Source organism: Poeciliopsis prolifica, unplaced genomic scaffold, assembly GCF_027474105.1.
Source record: "Poeciliopsis prolifica strain line A6 unplaced genomic scaffold, Auburn_PproV2 SCAFFOLD001, whole genome shotgun sequence".
NCBI classification, from domain to species: Eukaryota; Metazoa; Chordata; class Actinopteri; order Cyprinodontiformes; family Poeciliidae; genus Poeciliopsis; species Poeciliopsis prolifica.
This window is the reverse complement of record NW_026562376.1, coordinates 16,383,700-16,404,617: the sequence shown is the minus strand read 5'-3', so window position 1 is coordinate 16,404,617 and position 20,918 is coordinate 16,383,700. Positions and strand designations below refer to the sequence as shown.

General features: G+C 39.8%; 2 protein-coding genes across 2 annotated transcripts; both read right to left on the bottom strand.

Moving 5' to 3' along the window:
• Nucleotides 1–831: 831 nt before the first annotated feature.
• Nucleotides 832–7,246, bottom strand: lcat (lecithin-cholesterol acyltransferase). The gene is made up of 7 exons (XM_055032155.1): nt 6,622–7,246; nt 4,085–4,241; nt 3,799–3,914; nt 3,587–3,682; nt 3,044–3,268; nt 2,713–2,908; nt 832–2,183 (listed from the first exon to the last, which is right to left on the bottom strand). The coding sequence occupies exons 1-7, from the start codon at nt 6,770–6,772 to the stop codon at nt 1,820–1,822; spliced, it is 1,305 nt and encodes a 434-aa protein (XP_054888130.1). The 5' UTR covers nt 6,773–7,246; the 3' UTR covers nt 832–1,819.
• A 794-nt stretch (nt 7,247–8,040) lies between these two features.
• si:dkey-12e7.4 (uncharacterized protein LOC558132 homolog) lies at nt 8,041–12,410 on the bottom strand. Its single transcript, XM_055032231.1, has 6 exons — nt 12,181–12,410; nt 11,909–11,960; nt 11,048–11,235; nt 9,278–9,442; nt 8,821–8,931; nt 8,041–8,557 (listed from the first exon to the last, which is right to left on the bottom strand). The coding sequence occupies exons 1-6, from the start codon at nt 12,331–12,333 to the stop codon at nt 8,444–8,446; spliced, it is 783 nt and encodes a 260-aa protein (XP_054888206.1). The 5' UTR covers nt 12,334–12,410; the 3' UTR covers nt 8,041–8,443.
• Nucleotides 12,411–20,918: the final 8,508 nt, after the last annotated feature.

Below are 20,918 nucleotides of genomic sequence, written 5' to 3'. Positions count from 1 at the left end.
CCAAAAATGTTCTTAATTGCGAGGATACATTAAAAACAAAATAAAATTTGGGGGAAAAAACCTTCAAAATAGATTGTACAGGGTCTCAGTTTAGTGATGCCGACTAAGCCACATGAATCAATATTTAAAATGATTATCAGAAATAACGATTTCACTGAGTTTATTTTCTTTTTCTTTTTTTAACACCTCAGGTTTTTATCTTCAGTCATTCATAAAGCCTTTTAAATTTCAACGTGGAAAAGTATGGAGCCTGAACATCCTTTATTTAACTTTACGCCACACTACATTGTAATAGTGCAGTTTTTAAAATAGTTTTAGAACTCCATAGTGGGATATATTAAAGTCATCTCCTATTTGGCATTTCAACAGAAATATCCATTTCTCTGACTTTTTATTTATTTTTTTCTTGTTGGGCAAACATTAATTTAATGTGGCATGTATTAAAAATAAATTTAGTATCAAACAACAAGAACAACAAAACAAAGAAAAAACAGATGACCACGAACAAGTTTGATTTGTTCATGATGGAGGTGACAAAAATTTCACACACACACGTCTGCTAAAAACGTTTTGTGACGTGAAAAAGGAGACTGTGAATAGTATTTTGGAAATTTTTGCATCTTTAATCTGACATTTATCCTTTACAGTTTCCTGAAAAATATATATATTTACAATGACATTGTTTCAATTCTTCTCTGAGCATTGTGGCTTTTCTCAAAAGATGTAAAATTCAATATTAAATTTTTATTCGGGTTAATCAAGTTCTCTTTAGTTGTTGGCAAAATGTGAACTAAAGTGGAAACTGGACGCTGAAAATGATCTGAAATGTGCTTCAACAAAATGTTCATTTAAAGCTGTACACACATCTGTAACAAGGTTAATGCCAGATGTTTCCTGTACATAGAGATGCTTCATTTGGATGTATGGGTTATGTGTCACGTCAAAGACAGAAAAACACATTGAAATAATCATGGTACCATTTTTTTTTTTTAAACAAAAACCCTGCATTTTTACATGGATGTGCACACTTAGATCCACTGTAATTTGATCCAGTATTTAAATGATTGTGTGTCAAAAATCGATACCAGAGGGCATAAGAAGTGGCATCATGAATGCAGCAATAGATTATCTGGCAGTATCCTGATCATCCAACAGTCATTATTAGAGTTTAAAAGGCATCACAATGTGGGTTTTATCAGTCCAGCTGTTTGTATGCTGTCTATAAATCTGGACTATACTGTCGTAGCTTCAGTCTCAGTTTCATACATGTTCAAAACTTGCTTCCACTGTCAAAATCTAAAAACATCACAGACAAACTTAAAAGGGAATTTTGGATATAAAAATTAACCTTTTTTTTCTTTTTTTTTTCTTACAGCATCAATAGTTTAGAGGAACAGACAACATTCAGTGAAGTTATCTGAACTGGACACCGAACTGGCAGATTTATTTCACTTTATCTCTGAAAATATAAACCCAAAAGAAAACATACGTTAGAAAAACAGCTGTTACCTTCAAGTTGGTGGAGCATATACTTAAAAAAATAACACTGATTTGATGCTGATCTAAAAGAGTTGACCATACATATATATATATATATATATATATATATATATATGTGTGTGTGTGTGTGTGTGTGTGTGCGCGCGTGTGCATGTGTGTGTGAATAAACATAGCACAGATAAACCAATACTTTAGTTTAAATGAAAAGGTCAGAGTCAGATCCCTTCAGTCCAGAGCACTTTATAGCTGAACCTAGTGACCAAATATACTTATTTTTACACGTATACACAGGAATCCATTTATATCAAACACAGCACTGCTATATAACATCTGACCGGACGTCGACCTCTTTGGGCACATCGGATTTACCCTCCAGGATTTGCTGGATCTGATTGAGGACTTTCTCATGGAACACCATGTCTAGGTGGGCCAGGCCCCTGTACTCCGTCACGTGGACGGGCTTCTCCTGCTGCCCCACCCAGCGCTTGCACAAGCCCATGCTGAAGCTGTCCACCGTGTCGTCCCCGTCAGCGTAAACAAAGTCCACCGGGTCCCCGTCGGGAAACTCCTCGTTGTAAATATGGGTTACGGGCGTCGGAAGCCCCACGCCGTACATGCACCACACCTCTACACCGGGCGGGTGGAGAGCACTGGTGAGGTTCTTGGTGTCCTCCCACATATGCCTGCAGTCAGTGAAAAAAAAAAGACCTGTTTTATTACTATTGTTTTTGCTGTTTATTATTACATGATTCACACGATTTCGACTTGGAAGCATTTGTAGTCGTTTTCAAATTAGCTTTACAGAAACTGAAGCTGCTAAAAAGCCCTTTGGTGGAGGATATAACCTCCATCACCAGCAGGGGGCACTGAAACGCCACAACTTAAGAAAGTCAAAGCTGAGATGTTCCGTGTCCCTAAAACTAATATGTCAAAACACATTTGAATTTAATTTCAGCTTAGATAAATGCCAAAAGCCATTCACTTAAAATGTGGAAAGTTTTCAGGAACACAACAAAGACGCTTCAAATCTTGTGAGTGAGTTAAATATTTGAATAGTTTACCAACAAACTGAGATCTACATGTTCTAACCAAAACATCCTCCTTTACATGTTTACTGTATAAAGCTGGTGCAGAAAAAAAAAAATCCATATAAAAGTGTCTTAAAAGCATAATTTTGCTGGTTGAAGCTATAAGAAGGGCATAAAAAGTTACCATCCATCCTCAAAGCTGATGTCTGTGAAAAGACGCTTGTAGTCCCGATGGGTGTAGTTAAAGGCTGGAGTGGAGATGAAAACATGATCCTCTGGCCAAACCTCCTCTGACGGCAGCAACCAGGGATTAGTGGTCATCATCCTCTGCTCCTCGCGGATCTTGATGTTGGAAAGCATCGGGATGCCGTCATTTTCACCTGCGGTGAATTTTAGTAGGAAGCAAACAGCAAGAAGGCACAAACTCACCAGAACATCCTGACTTGGTGACAAATTTAAAAAAAAAACACCAAGTTTCTGGCAACTGCTGCAGATTCTGTTCCAGTAAACTTTACCTGAGGTCATAACTCTGAGTGCTTTAACAGCGCCCCCCCACGGAGCTCCAAGGGAAATAAAACCCCTGATGTACTTGTCCTTCCAGGCCTTTGGCTGATGGTTGAGGAAGTAGAGGACGTAGTGGCAGCCCATGCTGTGTCCCAGCAGGTAAACTGGTTTCTGGTTCTGGTTGTACATCTCCTCCACCAACTCCTGCAGCTTCAAAAAATAGGCTGCGTTCTCATCTGTGAAGACACGAGTGGGATCATGATTTCTTTCTGGACCAAATCAGTCATCCAGCTTCATTCAAGAATCACCACCTGATATTCCTCCCTCTGTTGATGCAGAGGCACTGAGATAAATCATTTATTAGCTTTACATGATAGACAACCAAGTTCATTAACCTTGGTTTGACTTTTAGACCTAAGAACACATCACAAAACTGTCAAGCATGGTGGTGGTAGTGTTATACTGTGTGTTAGGTTTGTTTCAATGCTGCTGGTTACAGTTGCAATAAGAAATGAATGAAAAACTTGACCCACATTAGGCGTTTTAACACTTACTTGGTGCTAATCTCCAATCGTACGGCGCTCCACGGACCGTCTCGTTCCGGACATAGCCGACGTTGACCAAATGTTCCACCATAGTATGAAAGTAACCTCGAAAGAACAGAGACATACTCTCGTGACTTGCATACAAACACATGAAAACCAAGCTCAATTTAGTGAGTTGAAGTAGAAAGGCTGTTAATTAACACCCGGTTTAGTCGTCTTACCTGCCAGTTTGTTGTAGTCAAGAAACTCTATGGAGTAGGTTTCCCCAAATCCCGGCACTCTGACCTGCACCCCTGCTGAGTTGGATGAGCGTCGTGTTGTCCTGTTGTAAATAAGTCTGAAGGGAGAAAACAAAAACAACACAAATTTATCAAATAAGTGAAAAATAGCTCATTTTTCAATTCTGGATTCAGAGTAAAACAAAGTCTTCATTTGAATGTAAAAGAGAGAAGGAGACGCCAGCAGAATCACATGTGTTGTTGGACAACATGAATCAGTGTGTGTTACCTGATGTTATCTATCCAGCAGTCCACACCTATCGGCATGAACATGTTGAGGTCGATCCACAGAGGAAACCAGTTTTCAGTTTTCTTGTAGCAGAACCAGTGGACCAACGTTGGTTTGTCTATTTTGGCTTCCAGACGGTTCCCCAAGTTCCCAGGCACTGAACAGAAAACGCCACATAGAGACTTCAAGTCGTTGTATTTAATAAGAAGGAAATGCAGCAAAATGTTCATCTGTGCAACCCGCCACGATAAATCTTCATTATCTAAGCTACACGCTGCATTGATCTGCAATAATCACTGCAATGTCAAATTACGTTATTGCAAAGGCAAAAATACTGCTTGAATGCAACCTTTTGTAATTAAATTTATGTAAACTGTGATTGAGAATTTTTTTTTGTTAAATTTTACAAGCCAACCCCCGCTTGGCTACTTCCAAACCTTTCTAGAAATTAGTTAAAATGATCCTCAGACAACATAATGTCTACAGCTCTAAAACCAAAACATATTATGCTGAAGGAAGTTAAGGGTGGCAATGAAATAATTGTCCTATATAAGACTAGAAAGTTTTATAAAGTAATTTCTAGCATTATCCATTGGATGTAATTGAGAAAACACAGAACATGGGTGAAACTTTCCTGGGAATGACCTTCCAGCAAAATTGTGCCAAGCGTGCATTGACAGCTCAACCAGGAAGTAAAAATTAACTGACTGATGGTGATTCAACAATTAGAAAGAGGCAGGACAGAAGTAGCATCCATAGCATCTATAGGATGGTTCCAAAGACAAAACCACTCCAAACGCAAACTTGAATGTCATCTTAAATTTGCCCAACACCTCTGAATGTCCCAAAAATTAAGGTTTTAGAGTGGCTAAGTCAAAGTTAGTGAAACCTGCATTTTAAGTTTACTCACGTTATCTCTGATACTCAAACACACTTGATGCATCTGAAACATTTAGGTGTGACACAAAAAGCACAAAACAGATCAAATCTGCATGTGCCAAATCTCTATTTAGCAGCATCGTACTTGGGCTGCTGGTTGGACTTCCACTGTCCTTTATTTGTCACACTGGATTTAGGTTTCAGTGGGTTAAGCCTATTTAAAACAACAAAAAGCACGAGGCAATATCAAACATAGGTACGTTTTTCTAACATCTTTCAGGCCACATCATTTTATTTTGCCTATCAATGAGGCAAACATTTGATCATAGATTTGTCTTTAATACGTTGGTGGTATGTCCAACTTGTGTCTTTTGTGAGTCTTTTGTTATTGAGGACCTTGAAGATTCATTTTTGGTATCGTTTCATGTCATCTTATGTGACAACTGAATCTCAACTCTTGAATAACTGGGTCACATGGTGGGTGTATGAGGCTTTATGTCTGAAAAAAGCCTCATAAACGGTTCAAAGAACATTTATCTGATGACGGTTTGATTGCAGGACATTCAGTCTGTTTGAAAGGAAAATACAAAGAAACTAGGAATGACTCATGACATTTTCCCAGTACTGACCATTCAAATTTGTTTTTAACAAAAACCTGCTCTTTGAGCTCTTGAAGGGTAACTGTTATTTACCTTGTGTCTTCTGCTCTATTTGGTCATGCTCCAAATAAGGAAGTCCGTTTCCCAAAGTCAGGTGTTTTAGCATCCTTGTGTTGAATCCTACAGGTGCTAATCAAACTCTGATGCTGAAAACATCTTAATGAAAGAACTGTCTCCGTTGAACAAGTAGATATTATGACTGATCTAAGAATTGAATTACATTTAACTCTAGAAAGAAAAATATGGAAAAACACAGAGGAGGAGAACTCTTTCTTTGGGGGGAATATTTAACTTTTCCACATTTTATCTGGGTCAAAACTTTGAAAAACTAACTTTCACTACAGGTGATGCTGCAAGGCATCAATTTTCATGTCTTGCCACTGATTCTTGATTCAATTTAGGTCTGGACTTTGACTGGACCATTCTAACATGTGGTACTTTGATGAAAACCATTCCTTTGCAGCTCTGGATGTGTGCTTAGACTACTGGTGGAAGGCGAACCTCTGTCTCAAAACCTTTTCTTTTTCCTGAGTTGCACTATATATATTTTCATTAGGATGGAGGCCAAAAAGATGTACATTGGTTTTGTTCTGATCAGAGAACTTTCTTTCACACTTTAAACAAGACTTCTTGAACTTTTCCATAAAGGAGAGATTTGTGGAACTGACCAAAAATAATTATTACTCTTCCACCTGAGCTGTAGATCTCTGCAGCTTCTCCAGTGTTACCATGGAGGCTGATTCCCAGAGTTATACTCTCTTTGGTGATAAATAGTATGTTTTAGCAGTTTTGTGGCCCATTTCGAAATGATGAACCTTTTTGTTGTTGTCGTTTGTGACTTTAAATCTGAACAAAAACACATAAGTTTGGAAATGCAGAGTAGTTCACATATTAGAGTCGGATCAGACGCGCTGATGGGTCACAGATGATTCATCAGGAAGTTTGAAGAGGGAAGAGGTTTTCCTCAAAAACAGATTCAAAAGCGACCTCTCCTCTCACCTATGACGAGCGGCGAAGTGTCGTTGCTCGGCACTCTGGGCTTGGTGCTGGGTGGGAAAACCACGTTGACGATCCAGAAGCCGGCGGAGTGATGAAGCCCCAGCAGAACCACTGCGAGCAGCGCCCAGCGCATGCGACCCGCGGACCCCATCCTCTGTGTAGGGGGGCGGCGGCGGCGGCGGAGGCCCCGCTCAGCGCCTTGCGGAGCGGCTGCAAAAGACGTGCGCAGCAAAATGCGGAGAGAGGTCACTCACACCGAGACGAGCCACGGCTGATGTTTTTCTCTTTTTTTTTTGTTTCGATCATACGCGATGGCGCACGCCTGATTTACACCGAAGATAAGCGTTGGAACTGCTTGTAACTAATGCAGCCTGAGGCAAATGAAACGCGCGCTGGCTCGGTCCAGTCCTGTCCTATCGATCCTTCTCGATCACGCGTGTTTCCTTTAGGCAACAGGACGCCAATGATTAACCAGTACAAACGTTTATTCTTTGAGTAGCGTAAATAAAAGAGGACTTAAAAAAACTACAAATAAAAGAATTCCCCCGTAAAATACTAGTTCTCGACTCTGAGGTGACTTGAAAACAGGACTTCGAGCGAGCTTGAAATATTTGCATGAGGTTCTGAGTGCAGCAGCTTCCCTTCGGCCTCCTGCTGTGGGATGAGTCTGCACGGCCTGGACTTTCCGATGCTGCCTTCACGGTCATGGTAACATCCAGCTTCAGAAGAAATTTCCCAGAAACAAATGGAGAACCAACCGCTGTGTTACTCCCCCCAAATAGGTTCTGATATAAAACCATTTTTATTTTATTTCTGGCACACTGCCTGTAATTGTCCAAACTTCTTGGTTTTTTAAAATTATTTTTTTGTTTGGTAAGCTTCCAAAACTATATATTTCAGCCTGATGTTTCAACTGTGCATAAATTATAGTCAATGACTAGCTGAAGGATGAGGCATCTCTTAAGTGTTTATTGACAACAAAGTCCTGGATGTCCAGTAAATTCTCAGCTGAGAAAAAATAGCGCCACATCCTGTTACCGTCTCCCTACTTTGGCATTCGCAGATTGCACAATCTGAATGCATGGAACAGTGAAGCTTCGCATGTGGGGTTACTACAGGGCATCGACCTGTTGCATATGTTTGTTTAAAGTGGGGCACAAGGTCAGTGTCTCATCAGAGTCTCTTTCTGGAATTTACCTCACACTTCAATAACCTTGGAAAGTGAGAAAAACACGTTGCACATTCGGGTGATGCTGTGGACAGAAACCAGCTGCTGAACGATCCTCTTAACAAGCAGCTTCATAGCCGTTTCACGATGCAGACGGCGTAGAAAACATGCGTTCAGTCAGTTTTCTTGGTGTTTGAAGAGACATTGCAGTAAGAAAAAAAGAAAAGCAAATTCAAATAATGACCCAGACCACAAGTTGAGAAAAATATATTATCTTAAAGAATAAATCAATTAATCAATAAACACTTTCACTGACAAATGTTCTCTAGGGATTATGTAGGGCAGTGTTTCCACAGGGAACATGCAATATAACCAGGTTGCCTTTACTTTACAACTGTTTAGCCATCATCTCCATTTGGGTCTTTTAGCTGACGACCGAATTATATCAAATAAACATACCTGTTTGTATAAATAAAAGGTCTGTTGAAGCAAAAGTGGAACTTAGATATAGACTTCCCATCTAATTCGGCCGAGAAGCAATTTCTGGCAACTCACTGCCTCTGGCGCACATTTACTAAGATAAATTCACACTGTTGTTACAATTTGGTTGATGCTGTTAAAATCATCCTGCTTATTAACATGCTGATCAGCAGGTCACCACGGCAGCTGCTCTCCAGTAAAGTTCAGAAATGACCCGTGGTCCTTTTCCGTCAGCCCGCCGATCACAGACAAGACCGATGCAACGCTCTCCTCGGGACTCAGAGGCGCCTGCAATAAATGAAAGTGAAAAAAAAAAAAAAAAAAAGAGAGACCACGTGTCACCATAACGCTCCTCAAAATGAGTAGACCGACCTTCCACACTCCACAGAAAGCTGCCACAGCCGATGGACTTCAGGCTAGTATATTCTCCAGAGTACTTTTTATGTTATTTCAAATTAGCTCCAAATGTAGAATCTCATTTCGATCATCTGTTTGTCTTCAAGAGCTTTCTGTAAAAAAACCCAGGGCACAAACATCACCCATGTTCTTACCTGAGAGCCTCCCATGTCTGTGCGAACCCAGCCAGGATGTATCGCCATGCAGAGGATCCCATCAGGCTCCAGGTCTATGGCCATACAGCGACTAACCATGTTCAGAGCACTCTGAGGAGACAAGCAGCGCAAAACCCAAAATTCACCAATACAAGGTCAAATATTATCACGTTTTCAAACCAGTATAAATAAAAACAAATCCAAACAGGCCTTTCCTTGTTTTTTTAAAAGTAAATCATGGGACTCTTCTGTAGCAGAAGAATCTCCATCTTAGTATGTTTTCATATACATGCAGTTAATTAGGTCACAAACACGCCGAAGGCTTCTCTTTACAGCCAGCTGGTCAAAGTGCTAAATTTGAGCCAACTAGTCAACAAGTGCTAAGAGAAAAAGAAACTCTCTGTATGTGGAGCCCCAGTCAGTGGTACCATTATGATGAGGCCCAGTGTTTTAATACCTTGGATGTTCTGTAAGGGTACCATTTGAAGGTGTCGGCCCTCTCGCCCCAGTTAAGCTCCACAGAACCCAGCAGAGATGTCATGTTAATAACGGCTGCTCTCTGGATTCCCATTGTTCTTGATGCTCCCGTGCTTGCAGCCCGCTTTAACAAAGGCAGGAATGCCTGACAGAGGACAAAAAAATTAAAACACTGATGTTCACAATCAAAGCCAGACATTTACAACCAAATGTGCAATAAACACAACCAGCTTGATGGCCAGCTGCTACTTTATTTTTAGTTTTCTCTTTTATTTTCAAGAGTCTGCAGCAATGCTACTATCTGAAATGTACAGACTATGATAGTGCTTCCCTCTGGTGGCAGCATAATAATTACAGAACGTTTCCATTAGTTTTGTGATATATCTGTAAACACATCTTAATTGTTCATTCAGTTTTAAAAAGGTACCATCTATGCTGTGCATCTGATTGTAACAGTTACAATCTCGGGACCGTTCAGCTGATTATAGTCAAAGACAAAGAGGTCCAAGCTGGCCTCACTTCCAGAAAGCAAAAGAAATGTCATGTAGAAAGTCTGAGTCCATGTTAACGTTTCTGAAAAATGTTAACATTTTGTGAAAATACTCCTGATATGAGATTGAGCCAATATTAGTTGTTAGATATAAAAACTGCTGCTGAAGCATGGACACATGGATACTTTTAGCAACTTGTTGAAGTATCCATGCTTGCTAAATGAATCCATCCTCAGAATCAAATGCCACTCGTTGGGACATTATGAGTGAGCTCTGCATGATCACGACATGGAAGGCGTTACAAATAAATATCTAAAGAGTGTGTGTGGTTCTGCAGAACTCTGTAGAACCACATTTCAGTGCAAATGTACTGATCTTGGGCGGTTTTGCATCCAAAAGTTGATCCTCTACATGTGCAAAACTGGTAGAATAATACACAGAAGATTCTCTTAATAACTTATGAGGACTCAAAACAAAGTGTTTTGTGTTTTCTTTTGGTATGACATCTACAAATACCCCTTGAAGTATTTCACGCCTGGCTTCAAAAGTGTTGATTATGCGAAACACAAAATATCGCATTTTAAAAGGTTTTTGTCCAACTGTTCGTTTCTGATTAATCATTTATTTTGTAAGTGGGAAAATATTTCCAGTATTTTCCGAGAAAAAACAAAACAAAACACTATCAGATCTTCAAATGCAGACAGAATACTTGCTGTGATAAAGACAAAACATAAGGCTGCAAACATCAAATGTTAAGAGCTTTCTCTGACTTGTTACAAGATAAAGAAGGATAAAGTTTCAAAGCTCTCAGCAAGAGAACTGCACCAGATTTCCACTAGACGTGAGTCACTGTTCCCAGTAATTACTCAGGGACTTTATGCAGGACTGTGGCCTTGCAGTTTAAACAAAAATGTCCTTCAAACTTTGCGTCAGCAAGAATCTGTCCTGCTGGCAGGCCCCTGATTAGTGCTCATATTTTCAGCTGCACAGGGTGCTGCTCTGTCGCCTGTGCCCCGTCCTCTAAGGCTTACCACAACCAAAAGTCCTAATTAATATTTATGACATGCAGACAGCTCGGGGCTCTGGGGTTTTAGTAAAATTTTATTGCCAAGGTCATTTTTGTGTCAGTGTCCTATGCAATCAGAAATGACTCACGCAGTGTCCCGCTTATGACTGGGAAAACAGATGAGTGATCTCCTTTTAAAGCACTTTATTTATTTATTTATTTGCAGTCAGAATTCTAGAGAGCTTTGAATTACCTTCGTTATCATCAGAGGAGCGACAGCGTTGGTGTGGAAGTTTTCCATCATTTTCTCTGCCGTGACAGAATGGAAGTCGGCCGCCACGTTGATCCCTGCGTTGTTTATCAGGCAGTTCAGGCCCTCTTCCTTCAGCAGCTGGCCGACCTCCTCAGCACATTTCTCTATGCTCTCCTGATTCACTACATCTACACGAGAAACACAGCGAATCACCCAAAACAAACCAAAATCCTTGTCATGTGCAAAATCCAATGATTCCAGACTAAAATTTTGATCGGTCGATTGATGAACGGATAGATTAATGGATTAATGTACTGATGTCTTTTCCTTTTTCCTTCCAGCGACTGTTGAATAAAGAAAAACAGATGGTCTAACAGACAGATAAGCTGAAAGTTTTCAGTTTTATTTTATTAACACTTTTGTTTTTTGTTTGTTTTTATTGGTGAATTAGTCTGTTCATTTTCCTTTGCGTCTGGAGAAAGTTCATTTCTCGATAAGTCATTTTCTATCTCATTTCTGTCTTTTCCATTTTTCTTTCAGCTAGTGCTGAATAAAAAGCATAATTGCCTTTTATTGTGCCTTTTAAAAAGTAGTAAAGCAATGTCTTCAAAACCAAAACTGAAAAATTAAATAAATAAATAAATAAAAATATTCACAACTGAAATACTTTGTATGCTTGGATGTTTTCTCCAGACATTTCCCCCCCTCATGTCTCATTTGTAATATTGCGTTTTATATTTTGTGACTCATTTGATTTTGGGTAAATTTTATGATCACAGTTTTGTGCAACATTGGATTTCTGAACATGCTCTGTTTCTCCATGTCATGTTTCTTACATCATTTCTTTCCTCTCAGTCTTACCCAGAGTCACGATGTGGATGTTGGGGTATTTCTGAGCCAGTTCCTGGAGTTGCTGCGAGTCAAAACAAACAAAAAGTCACTTCCGCACGGAATTATTTAGGTGAGAACACAACAGCGACATCTGGCGAACTGTTTGAAAAGCTAACGTCCTTTCTGCATCGTTTCTGTTGTCCTTGAGAACTCGCCGCGGCTCCAAATGATATTGTCGCTTCATAAATGAGAGAACTAAAGCGGGGAATTACGAAAGGCTGTATTTTAAAGAGCCGGAGTACCTGCGCGCCGGTGAGGTTTCTGGTCGTGGCTATGATTTTCCCCGGTGAGAAACCGCCGCTCGCCAAACTTTGGACCAGCTGCAGCCCGAGTCCGCGGTTTGCTCCTGTTACCAGCACAGAGCCGCAGCTTTTAAAATTCACAGCCCCACTCATCGTTGTGTTCACTGCTGTCTGTCAGTGTTAGCTGTCCTTCTGGATATTTCCAGCAACGCTCTTTAATCCGATCCCTGCAGTACCGACACGTGACCCGTAGGGGGCAGGGTGGCTCCACTGAAACTTGTCCAATCAGATGTTTTTCCCAACAGAGAGAGGAGGTTCAGAAAACAATGACTGGAAATACAACTTCGATGGTCGGGCAACATTTTTCCTTAAATCAAAGGCAAGTGTCTTTGAGCTCTAAAGAAGGCAAAATGTACAGATTCTCTGGTTACTTTTGTCTAAATTCTGTTTTTTGGGTCATGTATTTGAAGTTGCTTTTGCATTTTCTGATTTTTTTATTTTTATTTTTAGCCCCGCTTCTCTGGCAGTACAGCTGTACTGTATTGCATTCAGCACAATACACTGAATCGGTAAGGATTCAGTGTGTTGCACACAAGTCCAATCCTCAAGAGCCGCTCATCCTTCGAACTGGATCCTTCGAACTGGATCATGGGCTCTCAAATCAAGGCCTCCAGGGTCAATGTCCTCCAGTTCAAATGCATGAAAGAATCACAGCAACATTTCAGGTATGTTCTTGATCAACGACTAGCATTGCAATACCATACAAAGCTCAAAATAGATAATTTTACAGAGGCAAGTGAAAACATAATTAAATACTTTATGTGAGAAGAAATCAAGGGATTGACAATCTCTGTCACAGTTTGGGATGTCTAAGTGCTCAGTCTACCAAATTTGCTTAACTAATAATCTCCATGCTTAAGAGTAATCAGAGAGGATTTGAAGCCAGATTTTTGCAACAGAATTGCTACTTAATCAATAATTAATAAACAAGTCCACAAATTTCCATCTAGCATATTAGTATGCTAAGAAATAATGTAGGGCACCATGGACTGCAGATTTCCCTGGATCTCTGAGCAGCAACAAGTGACTCTGAGAAGAGTCAAGCCAGTAGACCGGCTTCTTCGTCACCAAGGTTGAATTCTGTCCATAACAGAGGGCAGACTTTCTTTTCACCGTGACCAAATCTAAACTTGATGTAATACATATATCTCTGTTGTGAGAAACTCCCATCTTGACTCTAAACTCAGAAACTCTCAGTATTGACTTTACACCCATGTGACTTTAACAACGAGACAGTTTGGCCTTGTTGAATACTGAGAGAATACCAAAAGCAATGGGAATTTACTGTTTGCTCTTAGTCAGTTTTCAAACATTGAAGTGAAGATGGAGAGCCAGAGTTAAGGGTGACAGCACAGCTGATGGAGCTTAAGCAGTCCTGGCACACAGATGGTTTCTCTGGCAGCCCCCCTAAATCCAGATTTCCTTAAAGCTCCCGGTGCCTGGAAGCAGCAGATATCCCAGGTCTGCTGGAGGCCACTTAATTTGAAATTTGGCTCCCGTGCTTTCATTTGCAGATGTATTAGTTTGGCACCAGGCAAACAGTGCAGATGATGAGCTGGTACAATATGGGTGCAGAGATGTGCTTGTGTTTCTGGAGCGTGTTTAACATCTTGGCTGAGTAGTGTCTATGCTGCAGACACTATGCTGCTGCAGTTTATTTATCTCTTTAAATAAACTTCGGGGGATAGCGGAGGTGTTGCTGCCCTTTTGTCTGTGCTGCCTTGTGAGACATCTGTAACCTTAGCAGAGAGCGTGAGGGAAAGGGAGCTTTCGCCCTAATTTATAAAATACTTTTTGATTCATTGTGCATCAGATGTTACGGACCAGAATTACTATTTCAGATGATTTCAACTCTTCTTAAAACTCTTTAAACATTTTATATTCTTGATTTTTACAGTGTGTGTCAAATTGTTTACATGAAGATGAGTGAAAATTCCTAAAACTTTCACAGATGCTTAATTCACAAAGATCGGGGTTAAAATAGAAATTAAAATAAAATAAAATAAAAACAACTGGATTTAACGTCTTTAGAGATATGTACATTAGTTAAAAATGTGTCCAGGAATGGAGTGTTGCAGATGTGGACATGAAGAGCATTTCAGTGTTGTTGGTGACACTGAAAGCTCTTTTACTAACATTTATCAGTCTGGCGTGACGGACGGAGGGAGAGCAGGCTGATGTCAGAAGACATAAGGTTTCTGGGTGTGATGTAAGGCTGACCGATGTTGGATCAGCAATGGCCAGGCAAGTTTTTGTTATTGTTGTTGCTGTTGGAGATGATTGTAGATTTCAAAAGAAACATGGTCAGGTGTGAAGGTGGTAGAGGATTATAAATAACTTGATGTTCATCTGGAAAACAGACTGGACTGGAGATGCAACAGTGAAGCTCTCTAAAGAAAGGACAGAGGAGACTCTACTTCTAGAGGAAGCTGAGGTCCTTCAATATGCTGCGTATCTTCTCTAAGTGTGTCATCTGGCGTGAAGTTTAGTTAGTAAAGTTTATTTATAGGGCGTTTTTCACAGACATAAAATCGCAAAGCGCTGTACAAAAAAAATCAACACAATAAAATCATCACATAAAAGCCTGCGAAAATAAAATGTCTTCAGCTGCTTTTTATAAACCTCCACAGAGTCAGCAAAACAAAGCGGCAGGGGCAAAATCTTCCACACTCTTGGGGCCACCGACTGAACGGCCCTGTCACCTTTAGCTTTCATCTCCGTATGTGGAACAAACAATTCCACCTTTTTTGCTGTCATCAGTGGGGACAGCAGCATCAGGAGTCAGAGGCCTAAAAAGGCTGAACAACCTGGTAAAAAAGGCTGTTTCCATTCTGGGAATGCCTGGGAAGCTGATTGAGCTGATTAGCAAGGTCTCATTATTACGGAAGCATAGTGGTCTTAGGACGGAGCCTGGAGGCACTTCTTGACTGATGGATGTTTGGTTCAAACCAGGGAAGAGCTGTTGATGATGTTAAACTACTGAAACAGGGATTTTTAAGTTTTTTTGGTGAATGCACTCTTTCTTCATCTTTCATCTATCATCCAAGACTGCCTCTCTTTTGACAACATGTACCGCCTTCCTCTGATGCTCAGTGCTTATTTCCGCAGGTGCCAACAATATAACTGCTATTATAAAACATTTTTACACCAAAATCAATATTTGTTCCATATCTCAAAACAAAGCAAGTTTGAGCATGGACTGTTCAAACTTTCTTTATGTCAAGCTTCCTCAGTGCCACAATTCGACATTTTATCTTAACACGTCAAGCTGTTTACGTTTGTAAATTTCAGGAAACCTGAAATGTCACCGTAAATCAAAAAGAGTCGATAACTTTCAACTCACAGCTCAAGTCTGGCAGCTTGAGAGTCAGACTACACTCAGAGCCTTTTTTTCTGTCAAGTATTCAAGATTTTTGCACTGAACCGATGCAAGAGACAAAGAACAACTTTTGAAATGAATAATAAAAGTATTCATTTGCAAATACTGTAAAAAGAATAATCGCAGGTCAGTCGGAGGTCAAACACTAACCTCCAGAGGAGAGGCGAGGAAGGCAAAAGGACATTCAGTTCAGACTAAGGTTAGTTAAATATGATTATTTGTCAGTGGTTATAGTTAAGTTGTTTGTGAGTTGTCCAGTGTTGTAACTCAAGCATATCGCATACCAGTGCTCAGAAGAGTGGTGGTGAAGGACTTCCAGGTAAACTCTTTGCCGCAGGAGCAGTCCATGGAATTGCCCAGGGACCGTGATGATGACACTCGAGTAGAAACACATCGTGAGTTTCTGCGAAGTGATTATAAGGCACTGGAAAACAGGGTAAAACAAGTAAAGCTGGATTCACACAAACAATGATGACAAGCTGGCAGCTAATGACAGCAGGCGCACGGCTTGGCGAGCATCAAACAGAAAGGTTTGCGTCTTGGTGGATTGAGACTCTGGGGAAGGTCACTTTGGATCCAAGGGTGACTGAGTTTGACGAAGGCTGGCTGTTAGTCTTGATGATGGGAGGAAACCTTCAGTTTGCTGTTTACTTTATTCTCAAGCATTTCCTTAGCAGCTGAAAAACAGTGTTGATTAGAAAATACTTTCCCACCTTTAAAGGATCCTCATTCATGTGTTCTTATTGAGACATTTTATATCAGCACACTGGTGGGAAGTAAGCATGATAAGGCCAAGTCTGGCAAGAGTCATGTGACTAAATGAAACATTATTAGAAACATTGTTGATTACTGTCGGTAGGGGTTTTCAGTTTTCAGTACAGTCACCTTGAGTTGGAGGACTAACTTTCCTCTTGGTTATTGAAAATCATCCTTTTCAGAAAATTGTCACTCCCTGAAGCCCTCTACTTTAGGTTTATTGAGCTTTAAATCAACACTTAGTTTATTACGGCATTGTCTGGTGGTAGCTTCACTACAGTTCTCTGGAGGGTAATTTTCCACTATTAGAGCAAGAGTTGAGAAAGCTTCTGTATACGACTTCCACCTGTTCAGCAACAAGCAGAGGAGCCACAGATTTCCCACAGGGGTTGTTACTAAAAAAAAAAAATCAAGATAAGAACTGTATAATAAAAGCATAAATAGGACAATCTCCAGTTGGCCAAAAAATTCAGCTCTGAAATCAATGAGAAAAAAAACACACAAAAAAAACAGATGATGCTGAAACTGAATTTAAAACTTGTCAAACTTGTCTTTTCACAAAAACAAATAATCATTGGTTTGGGTCAGAATTTCAGGATTTGATCCCAGTTCATAATTTTTTTTTTGAAGGGACATACAGTTTTGGATTAGCTTGTAAAAAAATCCAGACATAATCTTACCATGTAATGATGTCAAAAAGTTTTTAATCTTTAACACAGGGCACATCTGTTGGGCCACTTTCTTCCGATATTGCCAAAGCCTTTTCTCCAGGTTGCTGCAGAACCTGAGGATCTTGCTTTGTGTCTTCGGTAATTTATAATCATCAGAGGATTACTGTTTGTCGTCGAGTGCTTTCTGTTCTTAGGTAATATCTGATCCATAACTGTCCCTTTAAAACGGCCTCCTTGGGTTTCTGTGAGTCATAAAAGATCAACAGAGACAAGACTTAAAACTCGATGAGATGAGTCATTAGCTGGAGGAGACTGTTCTCATATTATTTGGACATCATGCTTACTGACCAAGCTCTCAATCAGGTTTGTGTTTCTGATCACGAAGTTGTGATCAATACATTCAGTATCTGTCAGAGTTGGCATTGATGCGCAGTCTGATATTTAGTTTCTGAGTGGAGCATTGTTTGCACACACATGTTATGGACTATGTTTGATTATAAGTTTGTAGACCCTCTGCGAATCTAGGTTGGAACATCCACTTTACTCATCCAGTTGACATGAGCTATATTTAAAGAAGTCATACATAAATCAGCAGGGTTTCTTTCATCGATTAATAAATCATAAGTGTTACCCTCTTATGTTCATATTCTCTTCATTCTCTGTGCTCAGCAAAGAGTATCCAGCTGCCTGCAGCCTATATTATAATGCTTTATCACAATTGGACAGCTGTGTGATTGTATTGGTCAGCTCATAATTATTTTTCATGTACAAATATGAATAAGTGTCATCTTGATTTTATTTGGAGGCATAAACTTGATGTGAGATTTAGTGCAGTTTGTTGTCCTGGGGCAGCCTTCTGTTTGCTAGAGCGAGAAAAATAATGCAAATCAGTAGCTGGCATAAAATTGCTTCCAAGCCACCAAAACACAACAAAAAACAGTCGCAGGATTGAAGGAATGATATCTGTTTCCCAAGAGCTCTTCATAAAAACCATATTTAATTTATCAGTTGTAATGATATATTTTCTGAAAAATGAATTAGTCAGTAAAGGCATCCGTCTGTGACAGAGCACCACATTTTAAATCCTGCTGACAGCAGCAGAGTGACTGACTGACTGGCTGAGATGAAGCATGGCGTCAGTTTCTGCAGAGGACTGAGGTCATGTGCGCTGTACTGAAAAATGCAGAGCACAAAAAAAAAACAACAAAAAAAAAAACCCACAAGTGCCCCAAACTTTTTACTAGCAGGCTGCAGATAGCCGCAATAGAGCGGCAAAAAGCAGCACACAGTTCTGAAGAAGAAGGAAACGAAGGATTTGCAGAATTTGTATTCAGCCTCGCTGTCTAAGGATGGTGGAGCGCAAAATCTGACCAAAGAAATGTGTCGACCTGGTTACCAAATCATGAATCCCCAGGAATAACTTTCCAAATAAGGGTGCAATTTCTTTACAGTGTGTGACCATGCAAACATACAAGACGGAGCTATGACTTCAACAAAACCACCTTTCCTAGTTAATTCTTCCTACACCCAATGGGAAATAAAAAAAAAATATATATCCTCACTGAATACCCCATTAACAACAACAACAACAAAAAAACAGCAAACAATTTTTCGGGGAAAATGACACAGGATAGACACGTTCGCAAGAGTCACTAGTTTGAGGAACAAAACCCCTGTCTTCCGATACCTCTAAATAAAATGTCATCAAGTTTGTGAAAAAATGCCAGAGTTGTAAATTCTACCTTCACAAATAATCCTCTGATCCATCCACTGATGTTGAAGCTAGCTGAAGCACTTTACTCAAGTCAGTCTTGCTTCAGTTAAGTGTTTCTGAAAACAAGATCCTAAAATGTTTCAACTCATGAAGCAGCCTTTATCTCTCTAGATATTATACAAATTTAAAAAACAACCTTAAGCCATCAGATGCTGCAGATAAATCACTATTAAAGCTACAACCCTTGCTATAACATCTCCAGCATAAAATGCATATTTGAATTAGCACTTGTTTCCTCAAACGTACTCATATATGTTATACACATGCTGTGTTGCTTCATCATGTTTGTCATGACCACATTTTTAGCTAATGGACGTATTCGCTTGCATTTTGGGTAAGTTTGTCCTAAAATCTTCTCCCAGATGGCAGCAGAAGGGAGCGCTTAGCAAGCATCGATCCAGGGATTGTAGATGCATCCCGCCTTCTGTGCTCCCTTCACTTCCTGTAGGTTCACGCTCATACTTGATGCTTCTCCTCTAGAAGAACGCAACAAAACTTTACAACTTTAGCAGCGTTAGAGAAATAAAAAGCTTATTTAATGACATATGAGTTTAGAAAGTGATTAAAACACCAGTTCACCAATTCCTTGGAGCATTTTCCTCTCCGATTGTCTTCCCTTAGTCCTAATGGATTTATTTAAAAAAGAAAAAGAAAAAAACAGCTGAGTCATTTATTCCTCCTTTCTCTCTTTTTTTTCATTTTATTTTTTCAACAAGTTAAATGCTTAATTTTTTTTTAATTAAAACAAAAGTGGACATGAAACCTAGAAGATATTCTGTGTTTTTGTTGTGGATTTCACATAAATCATCCAAATAGCATTTCAGGAAAGTAATCTTTCAACAGGAACTATCTGTTAAAAGTTTCTGTAAAGGTTAAGCCAATTTTTTTTTTAATTTTACTAAAAAATACGAATCCTAACATAAATTTTTAGACCCCAGTTCTGGTTCTGAGCAGCTGTGAGTCGCATAAAGATTTAAATGCTTCTGATTAATTGATCTGCAGCTGCTCTTCTGTGAGATGGGAATTTGTGTGTGTGCTGTATTATTCAGGTTGCCTTAAAAGCATGTCAACTCAATTACAAGGATTTTACTAGAAATATCATGTCCTATCCTCCAGTCTCTGGAGGAACATCTCTGCTCAGCGGCAGCAAAAGTCTCCCATCTGAAGTTCAAATGGAGAGCTTGAAGCCTTCCAGAGCAACCAATGGAAATAGGCGAAAAACTTTTGAGCTTGTCAGTTTTAATCATTTTTAATGTCTCATTCTGGAATATTTCATTTTAGGTTTTGAGTGTTCCTGAAATTTAACACATCAGACACACTTTTGACTTTCTTTACGGGCTACGTCAGATGGGATTATCATTTGATCCTCCATTATTAAGTTGTGTGCTATGAAAAATAAGCCACATCCACCACAGTCCTTCTCTTTCATGCGATTTGTTTTTTGAGCCGTCCCCTTTTGCATGATTACTCTGGTTGTGAGGCTTTTTTGTAACAAGTATCATCTGAGTAAATGGTGATACTTTACTCAGTCTACTCAGTGGAAACCCTCCCCATTTGGAGGGTTTCTAGGTCCCTCATATTGGGTGGAGAGCAGGTTCTGGACATATGAGTCGGTTTCAATTGTAAAACCGACTCATACGACCGACCCGTACTGCCCCCTCCCTGGAGCTCCATCAGTTGCATGTATTAATACATGCAACTGACATGTACCAATGTCATACATTGTACATTGGTACAGTTGCATTGTGTGGCATCACACAATGCAACCCATTGATTGGGGGACAGAAAATCGGCACTTTTTGCAACAATCGCGAGACATTTGTTGTCCCCACAGCACGATGCAATGTTAGCTGTTTGGGTTTGACTGTCAGTCCAGTGAGAGTCCAGCTGAAAGTGGAAATGCTCTCCTGAAAATGCCAGACCATGAAATGGTGCATCAAATCATTCAGACCTATTGCTCAGTGGAAAGTGTGCTTGAGTTGACCATGGAAAAAAGATTTTTGTCAACTTCTTCACTGATGACTTGGTTCACTAGGCTATGAAAAATAACCCAGTGACATCCTGTTTTCAATTACTAGAGATCATCAAACATATATGT

What these genes read in the sequence shown, in the direction of transcription:
- lcat (XM_055032155.1), bottom strand. Translation starts at nt 6,772, where the DNA reads ATGGGGTCCGCGGGTCGCATGCGCTGGGCGCTGCTCGCAGTGGTTCTG. An exon ending in CACTTCGCCGCTCGTCATAG is followed by an intron (nt 4,242 to 6,621) that starts GTGAGAGGAGAG and finishes TTTTCTGTTCAG; the next exon opens with TGCCTGGGAACTTGGGGAAC. An exon ending in TGACTACAACAAACTGGCAG is followed by an intron (nt 3,683 to 3,798) that starts GTAAGACGACTA and finishes TGTTCTTTCGAG; the next exon opens with GTTACTTTCATACTATGGTG.
- si:dkey-12e7.4 (XM_055032231.1), bottom strand. Translation starts at nt 12,333, where the DNA reads ATGAGTGGGGCTGTGAATTTTAAAAGCTGCGGCTCTGTGCTGGTAACA. An exon ending in CATCCACATCGTGACTCTGG is followed by an intron (nt 11,236 to 11,908) that starts GTAAGACTGAGA and finishes TTTCTCGTGTAG; the next exon opens with ATGTAGTGAATCAGGAGAGC. An exon ending in CTCCTCTGATGATAACGAAG is followed by an intron (nt 9,443 to 11,047) that starts GTAATTCAAAGC and finishes GTCCTCTGTCAG; the next exon opens with GCATTCCTGCCTTTGTTAAA.